At 41.5% G+C, this 25,619-nt stretch overlaps 1 protein-coding gene across 4 annotated transcripts in view; it reads right to left on the bottom strand.

Moving 5' to 3' along the window:
• The window catches only part of LOC123985485 (unconventional myosin-Ic-like), a 61,784-nt gene extending 36,165 nt beyond the window's left edge, over nt 1-25,619 (bottom strand). Inside the window, exons 1-2 of one of the 4 annotated variants that reach the window (XM_046073027.1) lie at nt 25,283-25,619; nt 24,887-25,166 (exon numbers count right to left, since the gene is read on the bottom strand). In XM_046073027.1, coding sequence (XP_045928983.1) covers nt 24,887-24,976 — 90 coding nt within the window. In that variant the 5' untranslated portion in view covers nt 24,977-25,166; nt 25,283-25,619. Of the gene's footprint in view, nt 1-3,121; nt 3,253-21,006; nt 21,405-24,886 lie in introns of those variants that run through there. The other 3 variants (XM_046073026.1, XM_046073028.1, XM_046073029.1) reach the window with 3 other exon arrangements.

Below are 25,619 nucleotides of genomic sequence, written 5' to 3'. Positions count from 1 at the left end.
GCAGTGACTTCACTTTGGTTTTGGACAGAGCCTGACTAGCTGTTTCCTATAGGTTTATATTTATAAGACAGATGTGAGAATGATATCAATCTTGTCATCTAACTCTGATGAGAGAATTGCCAATAAGTGTGTATCCCAATATATTGAACTATTCTTTAATGAAAATTGGTAATTTGTCAGTGTGACAGCAATGCCAAACATCGTACAACAACAAAAACACAAGGGTATGAGTATAAGAGATGGGTGTCTGTAGTAGCATGTTCAAAATCCTTTCATTAAAATATAAGGTAGGAAAGAGACAGAAACAATATGACAAAGTTTATGGACAAATCTGAATCCAAAGGGCATATTTTCAGCACGCTTCAGACATGCACAAGAGACCCCCAGAGTTACTAAAGCTGGACAGAGTGGGATATTCTGGTCTACAAGAGGCTACAAGCTGCAGCTTCAAAGAGTAAAAGCAACAGCAGGAAAGCCAGGTTTTACAGGCCTCATTAGGATGACCGGCTCCTTCCTGCTGATCTAAGAGAATAGGCCCATAAATCCACAGAAGTGGAGCATGCTAATACTGGTCCACCTTAGCTATCTCAATCTTCAGCCATCACACACCTGAAAAAGAGAGAACTGTGTGTGTACAGCAGGGTCTTTATTATGATAAGAGTAATTACGAAAAGAGGAATGGAGCTGGTGGAAAAGTAGAGAGAAGTTGGAAATAAGGGAGGAAAGAAAAAGTAAATGAGGGTAGGTAAACCTAGAGACAGAGAAAGGGTTTAATTTCTCTTGTTTCAGATATCTGAACTGCAGTCATCTTCCTCATCATCTCCATTTCCCTTCAGTCGGCTCTGAGGCTCACAGAGGTCAGGCAAAGTCAAGGTCATTCCATTCATGCGTCTATCCATGTTTCCTTGAAGCTGCTCTACTCTACTAAAAATATTTCCTTTGAGGGTTTTTGAGTTAGCACGAAGGTTCTTTAGGAAATGGTTATTTGTAAATTTAGCAAAAGAACCAAGTTTTCATTAATCATTACAGTTCTTCACAGCCGCACATGCCACAAAGCTCTGAAGAACCATTAAAAGTGGGCCGTAATGGCAGCAAAAAGGCTCACTGTACTCATTCACAGACAGAGAGCAGGTGTAACTTCCACCTCTTATCAAAGACTACTGCAGGGAGGATGTAGGAGCAACACCCTGGGAAAACAACACACATAAACTCGTTCTCTTCCACACTGCCCTCTACGGGTCACCCCCATCTAAATGAAACTCAATAAGGGGCTATTAGATTTTTGCTGAGGAGGACACGAAAACGCCTGAAAATAACTCCATCCCCCTGCATGCTCAGAGCCGCTCAGCAGTGTCTGTGTCAGATTAAACTTTGTACACCTTGTCTGATGCCCCCCCACTCCCCCCTCTCTTCATTGCCTGTATAATCAGAGCCCCTGCTGCAGTAATGTTTTCCAGATGCTCTCTCTCTCTCTCTGCTGTCTGCGTGTGTCTCTCTCTCACCGCTGTGTGAGAATACACTGGACAGACAGCAGGAAACAGGCAAAGATACAACTGAAGATAGAGGGCTGCAGTTGTTACACACACAGCACACCAACTAGATTCATTCGTTTATTGGTCTGTGCTAATGTCTCTGGCTAAAACTGAGTCCTGGCAAGTGTGCAGACGGTAAAGGTGTGTGTCTGAGTGTGTGCTTCTGCGGGCTCATGCTGAGGCAGCATATTTGTGCTGAGTTGGAGGAAGGAGGGGTCGAATCTGACCACCAGTATCATTCTCAGCTGTCAGACTTTAACCCTTTCTTATCCACTTCTCTTATCCCTCTTCAAAGAGCTAACTCTTTAAGGGCAAGTGGACGTGGCATACACTGGAACAGACTTCATAAACACCACAAATGTGAATAAATTATCATCAGCATAATGATGGTACCGCATACAGTATCTGTCCTCTCCTCCCACATACTGCGGTCACACACTAGCTGAGGCTACAACACAGCATACTCTGTGATATCTGTCTTTTACAGTGCTGAGGCTGTAAATGATAGGACATAAAAGCACTATGAGGGGCATAAAGCCATGGAAACAATACAAATATTGTCTTACATCTGCCAGTGTAGGAACGTTTCAACTGCCAGCAGCACCAAAGCAGGTGCATCAAGTTTGTTATTGTGGTTATATAGTCCAGGTCCGGAATTACTGAGGGGTTAATGATTGGGGAAATACTAAATATGTGTGTTTGGGTGTGTGTCATATAATTAAGAGAAGCCAAAAAAAATTACAATCAGCTTGATATCTCTGCGTCCTTCCCTATTCAAAGCATAGTGTGTTGATTCAAAGCGTAATGTTGATTTGCCTCTCTATCTCACGCACACACGAGTGTGCACACGCGCCACTTTGGGAAAAAACACCAAATTAAACATCATGTTTAGATTTAGGGAAGAAAAAAAGAAAAAGCTTAAATCCCACTGACCACTTTCAACGATACGCATGTGACCTTAACTCCGTGGGAAATCACAAAATGGGAACTCGACTTTCCCCTCCTGCTCCCCCCCCCCCTCTCTCTCCCCTCTCTTCCCCTCCCCTTAAATTCTTCTGTCCTCTCTCACTTCCTCTCCAGCAAAGTTTGTTCAGAATGATCTTGGATATATATAGCAATTTTCCACTCTCTGTCCATTGCATATACGGTCCAGAAATAAGGCTGGGAACGTGTCGTCATGTAACATCACGCCACACTAATCTGCCATATTTATTGGAAGCTGATCACAAATCGCACCGTGCTGCTCTCGTGTGACTTGGCCTGCAGAGGGATCATCTGCAGTATTGTCTTCTCTTTCTTGCAGCTTTAGCCAGTACAGATAAAGAACGTGTGAGCTTTTCTTTCTAACTCCATGTCATCTTGTTTTTGGATCATTCATTAAGTTTTCATGAGAGGATTTCCCCATTTCAACATGCGAAACACCCGATGTTAACATATCAATGCTAAATATGCGGAGCTTAGGGGTAGAAATCCACTTGAACAAAGTGGGGTGTGACAGAAGCACTGCACTAGGCAGATATTGATCTTTTAGTCAACATTAGGGATACACTAACCTGATACACCGGATCAGTGGTAGCACAGATACTGACCTTATTTAGCAGACTGGGTATTGGTTATGACATGACCGATCCACATTACAGTCTCTTTGTCACTGTCTTTTCCTCTATTTGTTACATTCATTCAGTCACAGGGGCCTCTCACTGAATGCCTTACCTACATAAAAATGATTCCAATGAGTTCCTCACAGACTCAGATCTTAATTTTTCAGATACCTCTGAACTGAGGTAGGGCATGGGAATCTGAATCAGGGACAATCAGTTGGATTGCTGGATTCTTAATAAATATCAACAACCAGTGTCACCCACCTCAAAGCCTCTAAATTTAAAAAGGGACCCTGTGGGTTTTTTGACCAGCAGCAGCGCTATAGAGCACTGCTCATACGAGTGGCTCCCTGTTTTGTTTGCATCATTCAAACGCAAGAGAACACACGTGCTGTGTGAGCATGTGGGCGGTGTGACTCAGTTGGTAGCTGTAATGTACCGAGATGCATAGCAACAAAGCCAGTGAAGAAGACTGCAGGCAAGTAAACATGCATAAAACAATGCAGAATTTGGACTACTAAAACTACTACTAAGGAACGACAACTGTTAGTATCTGTTGGTTAGACCTCAAGGATATGTTTTGGTGAGAAACACTGAACATGACAAAACATTTTTTACAAGAAAACTCAGTGATGAGCTCTACTGCCTCATTATTTTCATAATAATACATTTGTGTTTTGGGATTTTGTGGGACTTTTAAAAAGGTACTGAATATGCTTACACACAATAATCAAGCAAAAATCTTGAGTATCATATTATGAGCTTTTGGGATTAGCTCTCTGTCAGTGCCGCACTGTTGCATCATGTTAAGCACACCCTTGATCCCGAGGTTGCACGGGTTCATATTCAGCCTATTCTGTAAGGTTTCATGAGACTACATGGGACAGAATAGCACCATTACATTTGATTCCTACACTAATGTCCTCCTTCATGAGAACACATACGGAAAAGAAAGTAGAGTCCATATGATGACTCCACAATTTGCTCAGGGCCTACAATCACTCCTTGTTCCACCAACTTACCAACTACTAGAGCTTTGAGCTCCTTTTTCAACATGTGTTTAACAAAAGTGACTCCAAAGTGGGTTGCAATTTAGCGCAACTCATCCTTCCGACAACTAGCTATCTGATTCAATGTAGGATTAGCTACAAAGTACTCTAAATCAAATCACTCAGCCATGGTGCCCGCTTACCCAGCTGCGCTCTCTTACAAATTGTCAAACAATCTGTCAATCAATGGAAACACTCTGCCAACAAACAACTTGCACTGGGACCTCAATTAAGGTATCCCGTACAAGCCCCCCCCATTTATGTTACGACCCGGCTCGTGGGGAAAGGGAAGCAACATGAACCAGAATGTTTTTGGCAAAAGTGCAAGTTGTTTTTTGCAGGATTTACAAAAGAACGGAAAAAGGGCTGGTGGATGCTGCTTAAATCAAAGAAACAAATATAACTTAAAGAGGTCTCTCCAAAATGAGAGACAGCCACTTGCTAACTCTTCATCAAACTAAACGAAACTCTCTGACTTGTTCAGCAAGAAACAAAACACAAAATGACACCATCTAAGCCTAGTGTGTCTAACAAACGTAAACTGCAGGTGTCTAGTAGATATCAGTAATGCCCACTAAGATACTCGCCCTGCTTCCTGAACATACTTCACAAGGTAAGGTAACACACAGACACTAAGATCTAACACTTATCACTTGAACAAAAGCTTCTACAGCAGTTAACACAATTACCACAATAGAGCACAATACAAACAAGGTGAGTTGATCAAGGGGAAAATGCCAAGTTCACACAGTAAAGTAAATTACATGTGTCCATTTACTTTTAATGGACACATGTATCCTCGTACTAAATTCATAAAAGATAAATAATGTTGTAGGTGTTTCTCATATCGCGTAACATGAAGACTTCACAGCCTCTCTTCAGGTAGGACTCTCATACTGCAACAATTGTCTTTGTAAAGAGACAAACTGACAGGATAAAGTCACTAACCTGCCTGTCAGCTCGCTCTGGTCCGTTTCAGTGGATTTACCATAAAGGCTTGAATACGTGTGCACTCCAAATTCAGGTGCGGCTAGTTTAATCGCCTTCTCAGAAACACTCAAAGAGGGTCAGACCGTTTGTTGCCTTCTCTAAGAAGTCAGCCACAGATGGAGTGGATGTGCTAGGAGACAATTCAGCAGAACAGTGTCTGCAAACGGCCATTTTTGCGTCTTTCTCAGACACTTTAAAATGCTTCCACACTGCCGACATGACGACGTAATTGTTTGGTAAAATTTATTCGGTCTTGAAAGTGCTTTTTTTTTTTTTTTTTTTTACTGTTTCCGGTCAATTAATTTTGGTGGCCGAACATTCGGAGCATTCCTATAAGATGTCCAATAATCTACCAAGGAAGGGTGTCCTTGGTAGATCACTGGCTTAGAGGTCTTGATACCGACAGTTAACCCCAGTACAAGTGCACCATAAATCTCTATTCTGTAATCTCCTCCTTGCATGTCTTTCTCTCGTTGTTCCTGTGCATTGTTACTTTCAGCCCTCTTCCTGACACTCCACAGGTTCTTCCACCATAACAAAGCCAGTCTTGTAATCAGTACTAATACAAGTCATTACAATAACTTTAACAATAAATATTGCATGAACTTTTGGCCTTTCTTTGCTGTGGAATAACAGCAATAAACTGTCAGCGTGAGAGAAAAGCCAGAGATGGATCAAACCTTTATCGACTGGCTACAAATCAAACAATAAAGAAACTACAAAAGTGTCTCATAGTGGCACTTTGAACCCTTAAACGCCTGTTCAAAGTTGCTGTAAATCTGCATTTATCCCCCCACAACCGAAACACACCCTTGCAAACAAGATCCTGACATTAGCCAGACAGTCATTCCATCTCCATCTCCTGACTTAACCTTTCACTGTCTCTCTCTGGCACGCTGTTCACCTCTGTCTTTTTTACACACACAAATTGGTGAAGGGCATCAATAATGGGTTGCTTTGGTCTGCATCAGCCTTCAAACCACCCGATGGTTCCTCACCAATATTTAGAGAAATGAAATGCCAAAGGGGAAGGGAGGGGAGGGATCCACGACTGGCAAACGGTGCAAAGGACCAAAAGAGAGAGACAAAGTTAGACAAAAAAAAAAAAATTATGAAGAGAAAAAATAAATGGCAGCGCAGAGGCGGCTGTGATGTCAGAGTGAAAGAATGCAAGCCATGTGGGCGGCAAACAAGAGTCGGGAAACAGAGACGAGAGGGCAGAAGAGAGAAATACGATGAGAGAGAAGTATCGAGAAAGAGGATGAGAGGCAGGAAGTTGGTGACAGATGGTGAAAGTGTCACAGTAATGAGGAATTAAGATAATAAATGAGGGTGAGTGTGACTGTGGGTGTGTGCATGTGTGTTTTTGACATAACTAGTGGTCTGTCAGCTTGTGGCGGCCAAGCCCTTTATTGACACAAGGGGTTTTCCAGGGGCCAGATACACTCAGTCAAACTCTCTGCTGCCCTCACTGCTCTGGGTTAAGTGAATCAACACAATGTGGTGTGTGTGTGTGTGTGTGTGTGTGTGTGTGTGTGTGTGTGTGTACCAGACCGTAGCAGAGCGAGGTGTTTCCATTGTGAACACATGTGAGAGACTAGGAGACAAAAGACTAAAGCAGCAGGCTTGAAATTAAGTTAATAAAAGGAAACTGGGCTATAGGTTGGTTTTTTCTTTTGTTTTTTTTTCTGGTTTCACACACACGTACACACCAAATACGGAGACACTCCCTGTCCTTCACACACATACACACCCACTTTTCCACTGTGGCAGCACTTTGGTCATGCAGGCATTTCCTAGTGTCTAGTGTCTTCCATAAAGTCATAATCCTAGGCTGAGTCTTTCAGAGGAGGTTTCTGTGTGGATGAATGGAAGCTGGTGCCAGCTCTTCTACAGACCCAGATCCAGAATGACGATAACATCTGATATGAGGCTGCGACCACGAAACACTTTAAATTAACACCCTATTTTCAACTTGGGTTTTTTACAGCTGGTGTTGTCAATGTGATATGGGTGCTGTACACAGACTATGAAGTTTGACACTTCATCGTCCTGTAAGTTCTGTGTGTTTTGTAAAGTCATATGCACTGTAATGGGCCTTTTTCACAGAAGAAACTGAGTAGGACAGCAGGATAAGCAAAGGCTGAATTCCATTTAGCCGCTTCAGGTGCAGGGTTCGGCACGCTGTCGTGGCTTACTGAACAGAACAGAGCCATCGTTAATGTTAGTAGTAACACTGTTGAATTGGTGCTATGTAAATAAAATCAAAGTGTCTGATTTGAAGGTCTATACTCAAAGGGCTAGTGTGAAGAAATGCAAAAGCAGGAATCATTTTGTTGTCTTTAAAATATGTATGTCCTCATATTGATCTCACCAAAAACTTGTTTTTTCTTTAAAGCCCCTATGTGGCAAATGTTTGTGGCTGTAGCATCTTTATTCAAAAAGTCAGAAAAAGTCAGACCTTTTCAAATCCAGCACATATGGGCTTTACACACTGTTATTTACATTATTACAAAATATTCTACACTAGTGCAAGAGTGAAGAATGATTTAATTGTGAGGTCAATATGTATAGAAAATATCAGTAATAAAGAAGTAAAGGGAAATATATGGTGGGTTAACAGTGTGTGGACACGCACATAAACCATGATATATAACTAACTCCTTGCAGAAAGCAGGGACTGTCTAATGTCGAATATTCATGACTGGCCCTTACACAGACATGGAGGTGAAAGAAAACACAGACACACTAGTCTCCCACAGTCGACAGGGCAGGTGGAGACTTGCTAAGAGCTCAAAACATTGGGAACATTCTACCTCTCCAGCCCTGCTGTGCACAGGCATCCTGCAACTATCTACTATCCCTACTCCATCTCCCTTTATCTCTTAGTCCTTTCGCTCTCATTCTCTGTCTCCACCTCCCCTCTTGATTGTATTTATACCCAGCAGGCCTTATAAGGAGAAGAGCTATAGCTGTACATTAAAACAATGCTGGCCTTCCTGCACCCAGCAGCTCAGCCTATGTTACAGACCAGCAAATAGGATGAATATATATATATACACATATACACACACAGAAAATAAGGAAATGCAGATTAGGTTGTGTTATGTTTCAGGGTCTAAAGGCAATTTTATAATGTTTTATCACTAAATTAAAAAAAAATGCAACTCTGTACTCAAAACTGGAATACTACCCTTTAAGAAAGCAATATAAAATGTTCCTCCTCTCTACTGTCTTCAGCCCGGACCACCAAACAAAACTGCAGCCAACAATGTTTGGATTGCACATGTATCCAGTCCACAGTTATTATTATTAATAGCTTGAACTAAGTAGCTAAATTTCCAAACATTGAATTTCCTGTTTACTCCGAGCACTTCCTCTATGCTGATTAGACATTAATACCAGCTGAGCCGCAGGACAAAACAAAACCAGAATATTGGAACAAACACAGGCACTTTCCTTTCGCGCTTTACATCATTTTGGAGCCCTTGGTACTTCTATCTATGCCTCAATTTTTTTACTTTTCAGATAACATTAAGCTTACATCTCAATGCAACAGGACAGGATTGTAGCGTTCCCCTCAGCTGGCATCTATATCTGAACCCACTACCTGTTAAGTACACACACACACAGAGTCATTCAAGTGCTCAGCTGTCTTTTCGCATGGGGAATGACTGAAGCATATGGGGAGGCGAGAGAGGCGGGAGGAGTTTTTTTACAAAGAGAAATAAAAGATTTTAAATGAAGGTGTGACACTTTGGAGAGCTGACTCAGAGGCCATCGGTTGTAAAGTACTGCTGACAAGTCAGCATCCACCTACATTAAAGCTGACAAATGGATGAGAATCTGTGAACTGCATTCACTGAGAGGAATCTCTGGCTAAAGTAACTTAACACAGACCGTCTCCCGACACAAGACGATAGCTCGGCAATTTGGGCACACACACAATTCATTGCAACATCTCTGGAATCTTCTCCTTGGAGATTTATTACCCAGGGTTGGGCTGCTGAGATAGAAAATACACACACAACTGCTCAATGGGCAAACACACACACACACACACACACACACACACACACACACACACACAGCGCTATCCTTAAGGAGCTTTCATTCACTACACACATTTACAAACATACGAACATTCCACTGACACGGAAACATCTCACACACACACACACACACACACACACAAGTTCAAGATGTCGCAGGTCATTTGGCTACAGTAAGCAAGCAGTGACCAGACAGCTACGCAACCCTTACAACACACAATCACACACATAGACACACCATCCTTCCAGCTGTCCTCGTGATAATGATGACATGATACACACTGCCAGGCATGACCAGTGTCTCCTGAGACTGAGAGACAAACAGAGAGGCAGAGGAGTTCTCTGAGAGGAAGTGTGTGTGGGGGACCATGTGTGCATGTAAACATGCTGGAAAAGATGACAGCCTCTATCACACACCTGTGCTATTGTTAGCATTACATTACTTCTTCCATGTATCCATTTATGGGAAATGTAGTGTAGAGGCCGGTAGAAGTTGCCTTCCTTCTGACGATGTGATGTTTTCAACTGTTTACAGTAATTGCTAGTAATTAGTAAATACTCCGTTTTCGTATGGTCATTTTTATTGTTTGTTAAAATGTTAAACACCTTGCATTTTTCTACTGAAAAAAAGAAGCATTTTTGCTTGTGCACAAATAGATAAACAACAATGCAACATTGTGGAATTAATGCAAAACTGGGGGACGCCATCATGAACATAAAATATAAAATGTACATTTATCCCTTTTGGTTTATGATTTTTTTTTTCCCTCCAAGGACACATGGAACAAGTCATTTACAGAGCAGATAAGTATGCTTTTGCAGACAAAAAAACGCAATTTAAATTAGGGCTGGGCAACAATAATGATAATTATCGCAATATAATTTTCCTCAATAACATTATAATAAATGTTCAATATACCATCAATAAATATTTGCTTGATTTCATTTGAATCACAAACAAATAAGCACTTAATTTTTCTATTAAAATATTTATTTTGTCCTGAAAAAAGATTAACAAATTATATTTGTTGAAAAGATAATAGAATAGTTTTGAATGTTCTACCTTTAGACTTGTGAAGAGATCCACTGTTTGGCATTAAGTGTTCTGACCATAAAGATAAGTTTAACCACATAATTAACCATCTGGTTTCTGCAATTTTCACTCAGGAGCAAAAATCAGCCTTTAAACTTGAAAGAAATAATGATTTGACATATATTGTGATAATTATCAATATCGAATGATGATGTTTTTATCGTGATAACATTTTTGGCCATTTCGCCCAGCCCTAGTTTAAATTCAGGTGGACAAGAATTTCTTCTGAGAAGTTCTCCTCAGTGCCACACCCGCAATTTAATCCCGCTGGGGACGGACCTTAAAGAACAGTTGTTCCAACTCTCCCTTTAAAATAGCAGAGGATTCTCATACACACACACACACACACACACACACACGCGTCCATATCTAACCACTTGTCATAGTTGGACTGGGCAGGGCTGCTGTGGAATGTTAGATAGTGAACATGATTATTTGTGTTTATTAAGGTGGTATGCGGTTCACAGCTGTGTTTAGGGTAAAAATACATTAATTAGGAAACATTTTCGTGACCTAGGAGGTTAACATGTTGACCATGTAATCACACTGTTCAGTCAACTAATGCAGCTTCTCAGTGAAAGCAAATTTTCAGGCACTTCGGCAAATTCGTGTTTTGAGCTAAATGCTAACACACTTGCAATGAGAATGCTAAAACCAAACAATGTGAACCTTATGGAGGCGGATGATATAAAGTCAGGGAATCACAAAGTCAATAAGATCATCCTCTGGGGACAATGAATGTCTGTATAATATTTGATGCCAACCCATCTGTTAGGATATACACTCACCGGACACTTCATTAGGTACACCTTGCGACTGTCTTAATTATTCGTGGCATACTTTCAACAAGGTGTTGGAAACATTCCTCAGAGACTTAGGTCCACATTGACATGATAGTATCATGCTGTTGCTGCAGATTTGTCGGCTGGACATCCATGATGAGAATCTCCCGTTCCACCACATGCCAAAGGTGATCTATTGGATTTAGATCTGGTGACTGTGGAGGCCCCTGGAGTTCAGTGAAATGTAAAAAACGAAGATAAATAATTATTAAATTGAAAAGCGTATCAACCATGGACTGGGGAGCAGAAGCAAACTAGTTCACACCAAAACAGTGCACCGTGGACCTTCAACATTAGGACCTTTAACATTGAATTTATGACTTGAACTCCTACTTAACTGTACCAAATCTTAAAATAGGAGAATTAGACACAAAGACTTTCACAACCTGAGGAAACCTCACTGACACAGGCAGGCTTTTGCAGCCCAAACTGTACACTACAGCAATGGGAAATCTTACAAAACAGGTGACCATTATCCTCCTCACCCATAGAGTACAACAACATTAATGCAGCATGGAAAGAGGGGCTGCAAGTGAGAATGGTCTGATAAAAATTTCACACGGCAGCATGGCCTAGGCTAACTATCTTTTACACTCTTCAATAACTGTGTCAACTTTGCCATGGACAGCTCACTAGTCCAGGATGTTACCCTACTTTACATTCAAACCATGCTGGCAGCAGAAACCCCTATCAGGCTGTACCAGCTATCTTATTCACATTCATCAACTGCATTGCATTGCTCCAGGCTCTACAGGCTAGTTTCTTTTATGCTTTCAGGTCACATTTACTCTTTAGTCCCTCAACCTTACGTAGATCAAGTTATTTATACACCACTTTTTCTGGCATTTACCATATTCCACCTCATGCTCTTCCTTCTTCTCAACCCCCTCCGGGTCCAAAGCCACACCTGCTCATACTGTACTGACATTATCAATGCTCCATGGAAACATTCAGTTAAAGGTTAATAAAACGTAGGTGACAGATGAAGCCTTCATAGTCTTAACCAAGGATGTTTGTATTGTCACCATAGTCAAGGCTATGGAAAACACACGCAGTTTCTTTCTACTAAGTTACGCTGCCCAATCAGAGAACTCCTATTACTCCTCGTATTTTCTAAGAACTTTCTTTTGGTAATAAGCACAATTTGAGTAATTTTGAAAATACACAGCAATGGTAACAAATGTGTTACTCATAGACTAAAGGCCGCGTCACACCCGCATTTTAAATGACTGAATTTCAGTATATATCAGTGGAATAACACTCGGGGGGAAAGTAAATCCCTCCACATTTTTTCCATGTTGAGTTCAAGTGTAGTGAATTTTGATAGCATGCCATCTTGACAGTACTGACCTTTGAAGGAATGGAGAGCTACAGACCAAATGGATGAAGCCGTCACAGCTTGTTAGCGGTCCTGCATCATCATGTTTTTATTTAACCTTCTTGAGAAAAAGCTTTTCCACAAAAGGCTTTTTAAATGGTTATGAAACAGGAGTCGATGGTACAAATATCTCTCTTCAATAAACCTAGCTAACAAGCTCGCTTTTATGGTAAATCCACTGAAACGGACCAGAGCGAGCTGACAGGCAGGTTAGCGACTTTATCCTGTCAGTTTCTCTCTTTACAAAGACAAGTGTTGCAGTATGAGAGTCCTACCTGAAGACAGGCTGTGAAGTCTTCATGTTACGCGATACGAGAACCACATACAACATTATTTATCAAATTGGGTTGGACTTGATGAATTTAGCACGAGGATACACGTGTGACAACATCCGGTTTTCAAAACAAGGTCTCTATACAGTATGGAAATAAGATTAACTCGATTATATTCACAGCAAGTATAAAACATATTACATGTGTCCATTAAAAGAGTCTAGCACAGCTTCCACTTTGTGGAGTAAATCTTTATCTAACTATGTAGAAAATAGCGAGGCATGCATATGGACAAAGGGCAATAAAACTCCTAATCTACACTTAACAATCAAAACAGACTGGTCTGATAAGTTCACAATATAAATGGTGTATTCAACATCCTAAAGGTTTAAGTCAGAAACTGCTCCAGCAGGAACCTTCCTGATAAGGCAGCTATTAGTCACCCACAGTACAAAGTATGGTCAATGGTATTTAAGTCAAGCCACCCACCTCCTCACAGCCCAAACTTTATTTTCTCGTGTCTTTTCCAGTCACCAGATTCCAGTTTCTCCTGACACAAACATGCCTCACTCACTCTACCTTCACCTCATTCTCGCTTGCATGCGCAAGAGATATGGAGTTAGCTAAAAATAGTAAAACTGGAGTTTATCTTAGTTTAAAAAGGGGCCGGGTAGGGGAGGTTAAGGTTTTATTTGGTGATTTCCACCTGCTGAATTCTGCTGGAGTATGAGCGGCTTCACATTGTTCCAATGTTCTCCAGAGTCTCAAAATCAATCCAACACACAGACACACATACACACACACACACACACACACACACACACACACTATGCATCCTTGTTTCAACAAACACCGAGATTTGCTTTTGGTGTCGTATCACAGCAAACACAGAGTGGTGGGTGTGTCAACACGGACAGTATAGCTGCAGTTGGAAAATCACAGGTACACAGGAAGAGAGCTGACATAATTGCAGGCGTGATATAGTACAGGATCCAGAGGGCTTAGGACAGTTTGTCATGATTACAGGGATGGATGGAGAGGGAGAATGGATGATCACGCACACACTGAGTGTACAAAACATACAAGACGCCCACAGGTGAACATAGATCATTCATGGAGGCCGTGTTAGCTCTAAGTCATAAACCAGTACCACTAAAGGTATATTTACTGGTGTAATATGCCTATTTTTGGATTGGTATAGCCTACACAGTTTGCCTTGCAAGCCATGTAGGCAAGGAAAATGTTTTTTATTTCTAACGCCGAGTGACATGCACATTTCTCAACAAAAATAGACAGTGAAAAATTATATGCTAATAGTCATATTGACATCATAGCAGCAGAATTACACCTTTCACTACAGTTTCAATGCCTGTAATATGTCACAGACATGAAAAAAGTATTATTTATTTATTACATTTGACCACATGCTGCTTAACCTTTTTCTGGCTAAATATTTATTTAAAATATATAATGAAATAAAATACACACCACACGCGTGCGATTGTCAGCAGTTCAGCAAGGCAGTTGTCACGAACAGGCGGCAGGCAGTGCTGGAATACAATGACTTAATGGATATTCAAATAAACATCATAGTCTATTGTTGTATGAGGTTAAGGGCCAAAGTAACAAGCAAATAGGTTTCTGGAAAAGATAATTATTTTTTAATCCTTCTTAGCTGTGCTCTGTGTCCTGGTAAAATACCCAGAATTTTATAACATTCATAAATGAAATTTTTTTTAAAAACCCAGAAATGTAAGCACACATGTTCCAGACACAGAGTTCCTCTCCTACCGGCCTGAAGATGTGCAAGAGCAGTCAAAATAGGATTACTTGCGTTATCTGGTTAATCTGAGTGAAGTTGTGCAGGTGAGGGTGTGTGTGAGATGTGGAAGACGATTAGGAAGTGAGCTAGTCAGCACTGTGGTAAGCAAACATGAATTAGCAGTTCTGCCCTCAGCTCACACCCGCTTCATCCTGTCAGACTCGAATGAGGGACAAAAGCAGTGAAATGTACTAAAACTGTCCTTCAAGTGTTCTTTTAATACATTGCCAAAGATACATGCAGTTGTCTCTCAAAAACCAAACCACAAGAAGAAATTCATGTATACTCATGTCTTGATTATGTTGGTTAAATCCCTTGACTTCCAGTGTATTGTATGTTTGTGTCCACTCCACTGATTTTTAAGGCTCTGGATTAACACATCCTAAACAGTTTCATCAAGTCAAAGACACGCCAACTGAAAGGACTCTAAAACAGTGATAGCAATGTGAAAATGAATAAAATGCAGTCCAGTATTAACTGTTTTTCAAGCCTTTGTCATAAGCATTAATATTCAAACCCCTTGAGGATTTCCAAGCTCCTGCAGTCACAGTGCATGTACAAAAATGGCAGTAAAGCTGGTGTGGAGTTTGACTCACTTCCAGGCTGGTTTCCAGTCCCAGAGCAGTCAAGGCTGTAATACTGAGCAGAAGCAGGACTCAGTCACTCATAACGTTTATTCCCAGCAGGGCGGGGCTCGCTCTGCCGCTGGGCAAGCTTTGGGATGTGGGAAAGAAATCGCATGGAAAAGCTTAAACAGCTGCCCACAGCAGCAGGCTAAAACTAACCAGGCACACACACATACTGTACATGCACACCATCAAAGACTGGGAGTCATCAACACAGGTAACGCAGTCTGAATCACTGCCAGATACAGACCCTCACTACTTCTATTCTACTAGACCCTCCGCTTACTTTATAAAGCGGTTCTGTACACACCGCTTGTAAAAACACAGCAAAGTGGTGCTGCAACAAAAAAAATACTAATGCTGCTCACTTACTTGAGGTGGCGTACATTAATTTTGAATAACCTAAATAAAATTATTTGTTTGGCATTACATCATTTTAAAAAGGCATACTCCATAATTTAACTTTAAATGTAGCTATCATGTAGCCCCAGCATGAAAAATGTACATCATGACACTGGAACATGGTTCAACTACTCTCAGATGTTACACTTCAAATGATTTCAGCTGCTTACAGCACACACTTGGGACTATATTCAGCTCTTCCTCTTCAACCATAGACAGTCTATAAGAAGTGGACGTAGTCATTGTGACGTCACCCGTTGGCTTGTGGACTGCCGTTTTGAAGCCTCGAGTTTGGCCGATAGGGCGCCGCCATGTTGACTTTTTGCAACCAGCGGCACCAGTTGTGACCATATTTGGACGAGATGGTGGAGCTAACGGCCGTGTGCAGAGCTAGTTAGCTTGTTTAGCTAGGTGTATCTGTTATTCACGTTAACTGTCCTTTTAACAGGGCTGACAGCTTTGTCTTAAAACTAAATGTACTTCCCAGAGAAAGTGAACAGCCGACTCCTAATAAGCTTTTTCAATGGCCCTGGTTAAATTTACACGAGTCACTCTCACCTGATTGACAGGTCGCCATGGTAACGTCTTGTCAATCATAGATAATCCCGCCCTGAAGCACACTCTGCTTTATGGTCTATTTTCCTCTAAATGGGACCACAATTTACTAAATGAGCATCAGGTTGTGTTGAAGAGGACTTGAAACTAGCGACTGAGACCATAAACTCATTACGAAAGGGTTTACTGAGGTAATAAATCAGCTGAGAAGTAGGGTCATTTTACCATTATTTCTAATGGAGCCGGACTTATTTTTGCACACCAGAAGAGTCACTGGCCGTTTGATAGAATGCAGGTTTAACAGGCTTCCACATTGGATTTACGTCTCAGACCAGAAGCTTCCCGCTTGTCTTCAACTGAAATTCCAACTACTTTTACCATTTTCACATCCAACAGACATTTCAACTGCATTCATCTTTTACTGCTTCACTGACATTTAAACCGCTTTCTTATTTTACACATTTTACACTTTCATTGCTCAAACCTCAATAGATACCTCAAGACCTTTCAGGTCACAGGTCTTCACCTCTGAATGACAAAAAACCCCCGAAACACAAGTTACTTCAACTGCTTTCAATGCTTTCTTGCACGACTTTCACTTCAGTTGACAACTCGGCTATACTCTGGCTGACATTTCAACACCTTTCAGTGCTTGGACTTTAATTGAACTTTTAACATTACATTTCTGCTTCATTCAGTGGTTAAACTTAAACTTTTTTCAACACTTCCACTTTAACTGCTATTTCAGCAGCACATTATTTATATTTAAAATGTGACTTCAACTAGTTCAGTGTTTCAATTAGTAAACTTCCCCTTTTCTAGTTATTGATTCCGTCTTTGTTTACAATCGTAATGTTTCATGAGCAGTAATTATTAGGTGAGAAACAAAACAAAACATAATTTTAATGTAAAAGTCTGTAACTATACCTTAGAAATTACTGATTCCATGAATGCGCCTCTTCAGTATCTACTGAATATGAAGCTTTAAAAAGGTTGACTCATGCTAAAGAACAAAAAGGTGAGTGAACTGAGTTGATATAAATCCCCACTTAAGACAATGCTCTAATGCTAATTACGCTACCTTTCATCATATATCTGTGACTCCTGCTTGTCTGTCTGGCAAACTGCCTAGATCAAAAAACATTCCTGTCTAGTGTCTCCAAAACATTCCCATCTCTACGTCTGACTCAACTTCCCATACACTCGCAGTCTCTATCTGCAGTAGTTACCATCTAAACAACCTCCCACACATACCACTGACATTACCTAGTAAAGCTCATTTTATTCACTTCATTGAATTGTCACTTGACCTGATATTTGATTTATCTCAGTCAGAACAAATTCAGTCACTCTTGTTCCTGAACATTTGTTGAACCCTATCATTTTAGCAGTACCCCAACCAACTTGAAACATTTGAATATCATGAGCCTTAGACATAAAATCTGATTTTTCCCTCAATAACCCCTGTCTTAAGAAATGATGACAAAGGCCATGAATCCACTTTGAACTGGAAACTGCTGTTGCATTAGAACCTTATCAGTCCTATCCCTGGCTAAGGCAAGTGTGATATCTGTGCCTAATGTTATCAGAGCAGCATGTCCAAAGCCCTGACCATATTTTAATGCTTGGGTTCATAGTGTAGTCACAGATGCCGGATTTTATACTGGGCATGTCTACCTTAATGTGTATGACAAGGAACAGCTGTATAGCTTAGCATAGCATAAAGACCGTTTTCAGGGGGAAACAGCTAGCCTCGCTCTGACCGACTAGCTGACAAAAACTGCCTACCAGCACCTCTTAAGCGGTCAAACTATTCCATTAACATCTATAAATCATTTCCACATTATGTTTGCAACGTAACTAAAAACAAGCCTGTAACTAATGCAACCAGTAGGACTCACATGTGCAGTTACAAGGTAATGATCCCCCACTGGCTTCCCAACCCAACCAACTGTGCTGGTTGACAAGCCAGATACACCGCTTCTTGGAAGTGAATCCTGGTCTGTGCTGTGGTGGCAGTGTTATGCCCATTTCTTTCATTTGTGTTCAGTGTAAACTTCCTTCTGCGTGACAACTATATCTTTAGCAGCCATGCCATTTGTTGATACCCACAAGTCTGATATGACAGCTTCACATTAAAATTTGAAATAAGCCCCCACCCCACTGAGCATTTCCTATAACACAGAGAGTCTTTCCTGTTGTAGAGGTGAAGGTAAAGGGCCTGCTGACAGCCAGACAGTCAGGTGTATCCTATGGGTTCCTCCCAGGATCCACACAATATGTAGTTGAGATATCACATGACCAGGAAAACCTTCACCCTGTCAACAGCATGTCCTATATCCACCAAATAGAAAGCAGTGGTTCTCAAAGGGGGTTCATGGGAAGGTGCTTGGGACCCCCTATTCAATTTCACTACAATGTATTTTAGTAGTTCTTTAGTTCAACAGATGAACTCCTTGAACTGTTAAGGTAAGGACTGCCATGAAGGAATCTACCATAACAATGGGGGCAAAGTCAGACTGGTATTTGATCAGATAAGCAGTCAAACAGCAAGCCAGTGCCAATGAACCAACAGTCTCCTCAATCTGTGAAATCTTAGGAGCACCTCAAATAAAATGAAAATGTGGGCAAAAACATTATCTTAGTTGTGTAAAATACATGCAAACCCATTTCACAAGCCATGTGACTTTGCTTACATTAGTACATAGAGCCAGTGGGGAAATGCCTAACCATGCAGAAGCAGGCTGACATTTGGGTAAAACCTCATTCTAACCCCACACTACCCAACACCACTCACAGCCACAAACAGAAATATCACCAAAACCCAGCCCATCATGATTAAAAAGAGCTTGAAGCAAAGCACTGAGGGAAAAATCTGCCTTAAAGCATCTGCTCCACATCAGTCCAATGGAAACTGCAGCTAAATAAATCTCACCAGGGAACAGGGGAAAAATGTATTGACAACAGCACATTGATGTGTACTTTCTGCCAAGTTGGATAATCGTGCAGACTATGCATGCAGAATTTTCTGCTCTGTGCATTTTCTCCCAGGAGCCACTGATGTTCTTAAATTAGACCTATTCATTGCAGGTGAAAATAAACACCCAGTCAGCACAGCTGTCTTTGCTACTCTGCAGCCCTCCTTCAAAGCCAATCATCCCCAATAACAAGCTGCCATTTAAAGGAGCTTACATCAAACTTATATCACAGTGACAGTCAACTCAGTGGCAGCTGCAGGCAGCCAATGGTTGCTGGGAGGTCCTGCCCTCCAGGTGACCTTAAAGCAACAGGTCAGCTGATCTAAGTAGCTTGACCCCTGAGGAATATGCTACTCATGATTACTTATTTCTTCAAACTTCTCTGTTCTGGTTTCAATCTTCTCATGCATCTTCCCAGTGTACAGGACAAGTCTATTCTGCCTTTCCTTCCCCGCTGGGTGGGTAATCTCTCTCACTCATGATCAGCTTATAAGACCAAAAGGGACACTTTCTCCAATGAGAACAGCTGAAGACCAATGTAAACAGTGGTGACCAAACCAGGAAGAGAATATAATTCCAATTACTAACCCCACATAATCATATTATATTATATTTTCAGTTATAGCATCCCACAAGGACAATTTCAATCATTAGATATTATTTCCCCCGTTAATACCATAAGCACCATGTTTATGTGGGCATTAAATGCCAGGTGCCTCCCTTGTTGTTTAAGTCATGCGCACGCACGCGCGCACACACACACGTGGACAGGCATGTTGTTGACAAAGCCCCTCACAGACACCTTCTCAGCCACAGTCAGACAGCTGAAAAATATATATAGGAACAAAACACACAACATAGAAAGATCTGTGGTGGACAGGGTTACAAACAATGATTAGGCTTATATTGCACAACACATGCTCCACTCCATCTAGTAACATTAGAGCAGCTTTGTACTCACAAGTGTGATGATAGGCTGTGAGGTTAGATATTTAGTTAACTATCTTAATCTGTGTCTGTCTGGCGTCTATAAAAAGACAACCCCAACCTGACGAAGGATTTGAAGTTGTAGGCTACACGCCAAATCAGTACGTGGAGAGCCAGATGTCCTGATAGCCGTCACGTAAGGGACAGAATTAAACTCAACTTCAATCAAAAATATAACCAAAATTTTGATTTATTTCTCTTTGCTTAACGCTACATCCCAAACGGAACACACATTGAGAACTCACAAGCATTAATTCTTTAACCCGTCACAAACCCAGTGTAACAGCGTATTTAAACGAAGTTATCACCTCTGTACTTAGGCAAATTCACAATAGCCTCTGACGTGATCGTACCACTTTTGGGGGAAATTACGGAGTGACGTTAGCGGTAAAACTTAGACAGGTCGAGTGTAAATGCTTAGCTGTCGTCAACGTAACACAAAATTAACACGTTCAACATAAGCAGAACTGAACAGTTGCTCTCACTGATTTGTTCCACGTCCTGACATGTGTTTTACCGAGTAAATGAGTTGCCAGCTGGCTGAACAACATTACATTGCCACGTTTTTGAACGGAATTCGGCGTAGCGTTTTTCTCCATATGGCACGCATCAGGGCTTTCCGCCCACTCACTCAAGCATGCTGCAATGTCACACAAATTACTCTGCATAAACTTTCCAAAATGTCACGACTGTAACTTACACAACGCCCCTGCCATTACAAGTAACACTACCGTTACCTAGCGTAACGAGAGTTAACAGTTAGCGTCAGTAACGCTGTCGTTACAGTAGGTAACTTAACGCTGAACGTTAGGTGTAACATGACATACCTTAAAACAGCCGAGGTCAAAACGGTGTAACGTCAGTAGTCTCTCTTCTTTCACTGGGTTTCTTATGGTCCAGATACTAGCGGAGATGTGTGGTTCAGTCCCTACTCTGTGTGTCAGCGGAGTCACTCGGTCAGTCAGACTGGTGTCTGCCAGGAGGTAACAGTACTCAGTGCGAGGAGTCGTGCCGGGTTTCTCCTGACCCTCCCACCACTCCCACTGTGGGCTCTGCTACAACTGTGGCTTCTCCCAGAGCGCAGCAGAGGACTTCACCTCCTCTAGTGATTCAGCGGTATAGTCATAGTACCAGACACTTATTTATTAACATCTCTGTGGTGAAATGATAGATAATGGTGTTAATATGGAACAGAAATCTGACTGCGGCTTTGTTGGGAGTCAGTTCCCCTACGGGAGTGGTGTGGCATTTCTGCTCTTCCTTTTCTTTCAATGAAGGGTGCAGTGCAGCCTTGTAATACCAGGAAGTTAAGAACCCATCCGTAGCTCCGGCATGAGTGGTATAGGCCCTAGTTTATTTTAGCGAGGCCACGCACCATGTCGTCATTGTTTCTATGGAAGATCGTTTCTGCCAATGTGATGGATTAAAGATCCTTTAAGTCGTTATAAATAAAGTCTTCTAAAATAGTTTAGTAGCCGATCTCAAAATAATGAGATCGTATCTCAAAACAATGACAAACATTCTCAAAATAAATACTTATTTATCTCAAAATAATTACATAGTCTCTCAGAATAATGCGATTAATGAGTTTCTCATTATTTTGTATTACTAAGTCATTATTTTGAGAAAGTTTCTGATTATAATGACCAGCTCCAGTTTTCTCTACAAGCATGGCAAACTAGGCAGCCTGTGGACAGAAGAATGCAGCTGTCTTCAGATCTCCACTTCCTTCACACACTTTGGGTAGGCCGAGTCCTTTAAATGGCTCTTGGTTAGATAACTGGTAGGGTGCTAGGATCCCGACAAAGCCCCGTCGGTGCTGGGATAATGTAGAACAATATACAGATACCTTTCTTGAGTGGGGGAAAATAATAAACTGGCCCTTAAATGTCTACCGTTTCAAATACAGTTTGGCTTTGATATGTATTTTTTATAGGAATCCGCAAACGTACAAACCCGACTGAGCACAAGTTAAAGCCCTGAAATGCCAAGGAGGAAAAAAATGGGCATTCATCAGCACTTTTTAAAAAAACAAAGCAATAAATGATAAATTGCCCCTGACGCTACTTTCTCTTCAGTTCAGGGCGCGTTCAGTGTAATTCAGCCGCAAACCACAGCATTACAACTGCTCACAACTAGTGCAGTCAGTTCAAAGAGTTCTCGTACCCTCTACCGTCCCTGAAGCTGCCACTGCACCTTCCCACTGCCACTGCAGACTGTGAGCTCCTCCCCACAGCAGGAGGAAGTCCCCTCCTTCATGAAAAGCCATTTAGAAGCATGGTTAGAAGTAACGTGGGCGTGGATTGCAGTTTTAACAGTCTTGTGTTCTAAAAAAAAAATCTCTTAAAGCAATAACGGAGTCCGGACACCTCCAGGGGGTCCTTGGAGAATTTTTTAAAGTGTCTCTAGTACCAAGAAACAGTTTCACTTTCACTATAATTTCACTCCCTAGAGTTCACAGTGACAGGACTGGAGAGAGGCTATATGATTAAGGTTTTTTATAGCAGCAATCAACCAGCTGGACCTCTGGGATCTACTGCAGTACAGTAAGCTAAAACTTATACTGAGGTCATGGATTCAACTCTCCCTAATCCCTTTTGTTTTTAATTATTAGGATGTTTCATAGTTTGGTTATTCAGTTAACAGTTCAATTATGCTTTCTGTAAATTTTATTTTCCAGCATGAAGGTCAACTGAAAAAAAAATCTAATAAAAATGATTTTAAAAATACAAAAAAATGCCCACAATGTGTATATTTTTTATTAGTTTGATGTAAACGTTTTGTTAAACCAAATACTAAAGTCATGACCTCGTGTCCTCAGTAGTACCCACAGCCCTGGTAGTGTGCATCTGTTTGGGGGTCCTTCACATAACAAAGATTGGGAGTTCAATGTACTGTCCTTTCAGATGTTGTTGCAGAGTTATGCAACACATGCTGTGTCCATGTGAAGGTGACCTCAGGCAGCTGGTCAGCAGGCTGTCAATGCCAGAGATGGACTGTAATATAACTGCACTGCCAGAGGGGGGAGTGATCAATTCAGCCTCGAACAACCCACAACCAACTGCGTTCACACACACACACACACACACACACACACACACACACACACAGGTTGTATCCTGTTGACAAGGCACTGTTGGAGGGAAAGACAGACTGTACTGGACAAAAGGCTCCCACCTCTACCCCCGAACCTTCACCCTCCCCACTCCACATCTTTGGAACCAAAACCAGGAAACTCTGCCAAAACACAGCCACACTCACTTCTTTTCATTTGTTTTTCAGAGCCAGTTAACTCCACAATATTTACTTTGTTTAACTTACCAGAATATTACCTGACATCCGATTGTTATTGAAATGTCTGTTTTTATATAATTGCAGATAGAAGATCCAATGAGCCCTACGTGTTTATCAGTCATTGTCCTTACAAGAAGGTTACAACGCTTTGATGTCAAATGACACACATAGGTTAAAGGGTCTTGGTCATAGCTTAGCAAAATAGTGAAGACTCCAACACACACACCTTTCACACACATCCAGACACGCAGGGTGATTTGACCTTGGAGGAATGTGGGAAGGAGAAAAATGAAGCCGTGTACAGGAATGTCTTTGTCGTTTACTCCCGTCCAGGCTACAGTACATTCCACACCTCCTCAATCATCACTGACCAGCACGAAGCCGGCTGCATTAACTGCACCACATTCCTCTTACTATACATCCTAATCCTGTGTCAGCCCACGCTTTACTGTACCAAACGGCGCCTTAATGGGAGGATTGATTTTAAAAAGCCAGCTCCCTTCATTCCTTGGATACTATATAGATATTAGATATCAGCTATCTTCATTACTGCGCATCTACAGAAGAGCATCAAACATGTAGCACATGTCAAAATGTTATAGAGCAACGGATGTCTCTTGTAATTCCTGCATGGAAACATCACAAAGGCAAAACTGCAGAACAGGTTAAGTCTAGATTTTTAAAATGAATGTAATCCAAACTTTGAAGGGGTACTTCAGCAATTTAGTATTGCACTTCCATAAAGCTGGGGGACTCACAGCTGAGAGATTTTAAAAAACAAAAAAACATCCCATGTTATTTGATCCGTTGTTGATATGAAAAATATTGATTATAGCAGCTTTAAAATACCACAGCCTGTGTGGCTGCCTTTAGATTCTGGTCTGTTGTTACAATTGGTGCAGAAATCAGTATCTCTGCTTCTTCCGTAACGGATCTGTCCGATATGAATGAGGATTCTTGGTTTCTTACTAAGAACTGATGTCTGGAACAAATCCAGTTATGTTACACTGCTTGAGACAAAATTTCATCCTATTCATGACAATAAAGTGTTAATATCACATTCTCTATTAGTAGAAGTCCAGAGCATCCAGAGGCATTTTTACATGTATAATTAACTGAGTACTGCTTATTATAATTCTGAGAGCTCTGCTTAGAGCCAAAGGGGATTTAAACTTATTTACTAACCGCAGCTGTTCTGATTTATCAATGTAATTTACAAGGCAGACAGTATTCTGCAATTTAAAGTTCTTAAAATATGTAAATGTTTCTCAACCTCATCCCTGTGGGAGACGAACCTTATAACCTCAGCTGTGTCAGCATCAGTTTCTACCCACTGAGCTGCATAAAACCCATTGGAATGAAGGATGAGTGGAAAAATCTGACTCCAGATCTGACCGCAGTGTGTGAACTGACCTTGCAGTTGTGGCAGTAGTTTTCCCCGTTCTTCCCCGGAGGAAGGATGATTTCCCCTGTTGGGATGAGCTGGATCCTCAGTTCCATCATTGTTCCCTTTTCTCGTTTCTTTCCCGTCCCTGTTTTATAGTGACTTTGTCTTGTTTGGTGGTGTGTGCACCTCTTACACTCTGTGTGATGAGTGTCAGAGGAAAAATATTCTTCTCTCCTTGGGTCGTTCTGGCAAATCCTTAGGTCAGGCAGTAAGAGGATCTGCCTAGAAGACTGTCCCAGGAGATGCCTGAAACTCAAAAACATAACAGTTAGAGACCTTTACTCTCATCACAAGTCCATGCAAGCCGGCCCATGAATCCCTCTCCTACATGCATGTGAAGGGAAATGCCTGGGAGCTCTTACCTGACGGAAATTTGACTTCCTGACGCGACGATCCAAAAGCGGAAAGCGGTGACTGGAGGTATCGAGTATAGGCGCAGAGATTTGGAGTTGAGCTGTTACCTGTTGCAGAGCCGAGTGTCACAGTGAGGCCAGCTTCCCCTCGCTGCAGCCAGAGGATGTTGCCTCTCTAGCTGAGGGATCACGGGGAGGATATGGAGCTCAGCCGGTCCCGGGATGGATGTCACATGCAGAGGATATGTGTCTTTTGTCTTACCGGAGTGTGTGCGCATGGGAAGATAAAAATGTGCGTGCTTATCGGGAGTGGAAAACACCTTTGTGTCTTGAATGAAAATATTAC

The sequence above is a fragment of the Micropterus dolomieu genome, linkage group LG17 (genome assembly GCF_021292245.1).
Source record: "Micropterus dolomieu isolate WLL.071019.BEF.003 ecotype Adirondacks linkage group LG17, ASM2129224v1, whole genome shotgun sequence".
NCBI lineage: Eukaryota > Metazoa > Chordata > Actinopteri > Centrarchiformes > Centrarchidae > Micropterus > Micropterus dolomieu.
The sequence above is the reverse complement of the archived record's forward strand: the minus strand, read 5'-3'. Positions and strand labels throughout refer to the sequence as shown.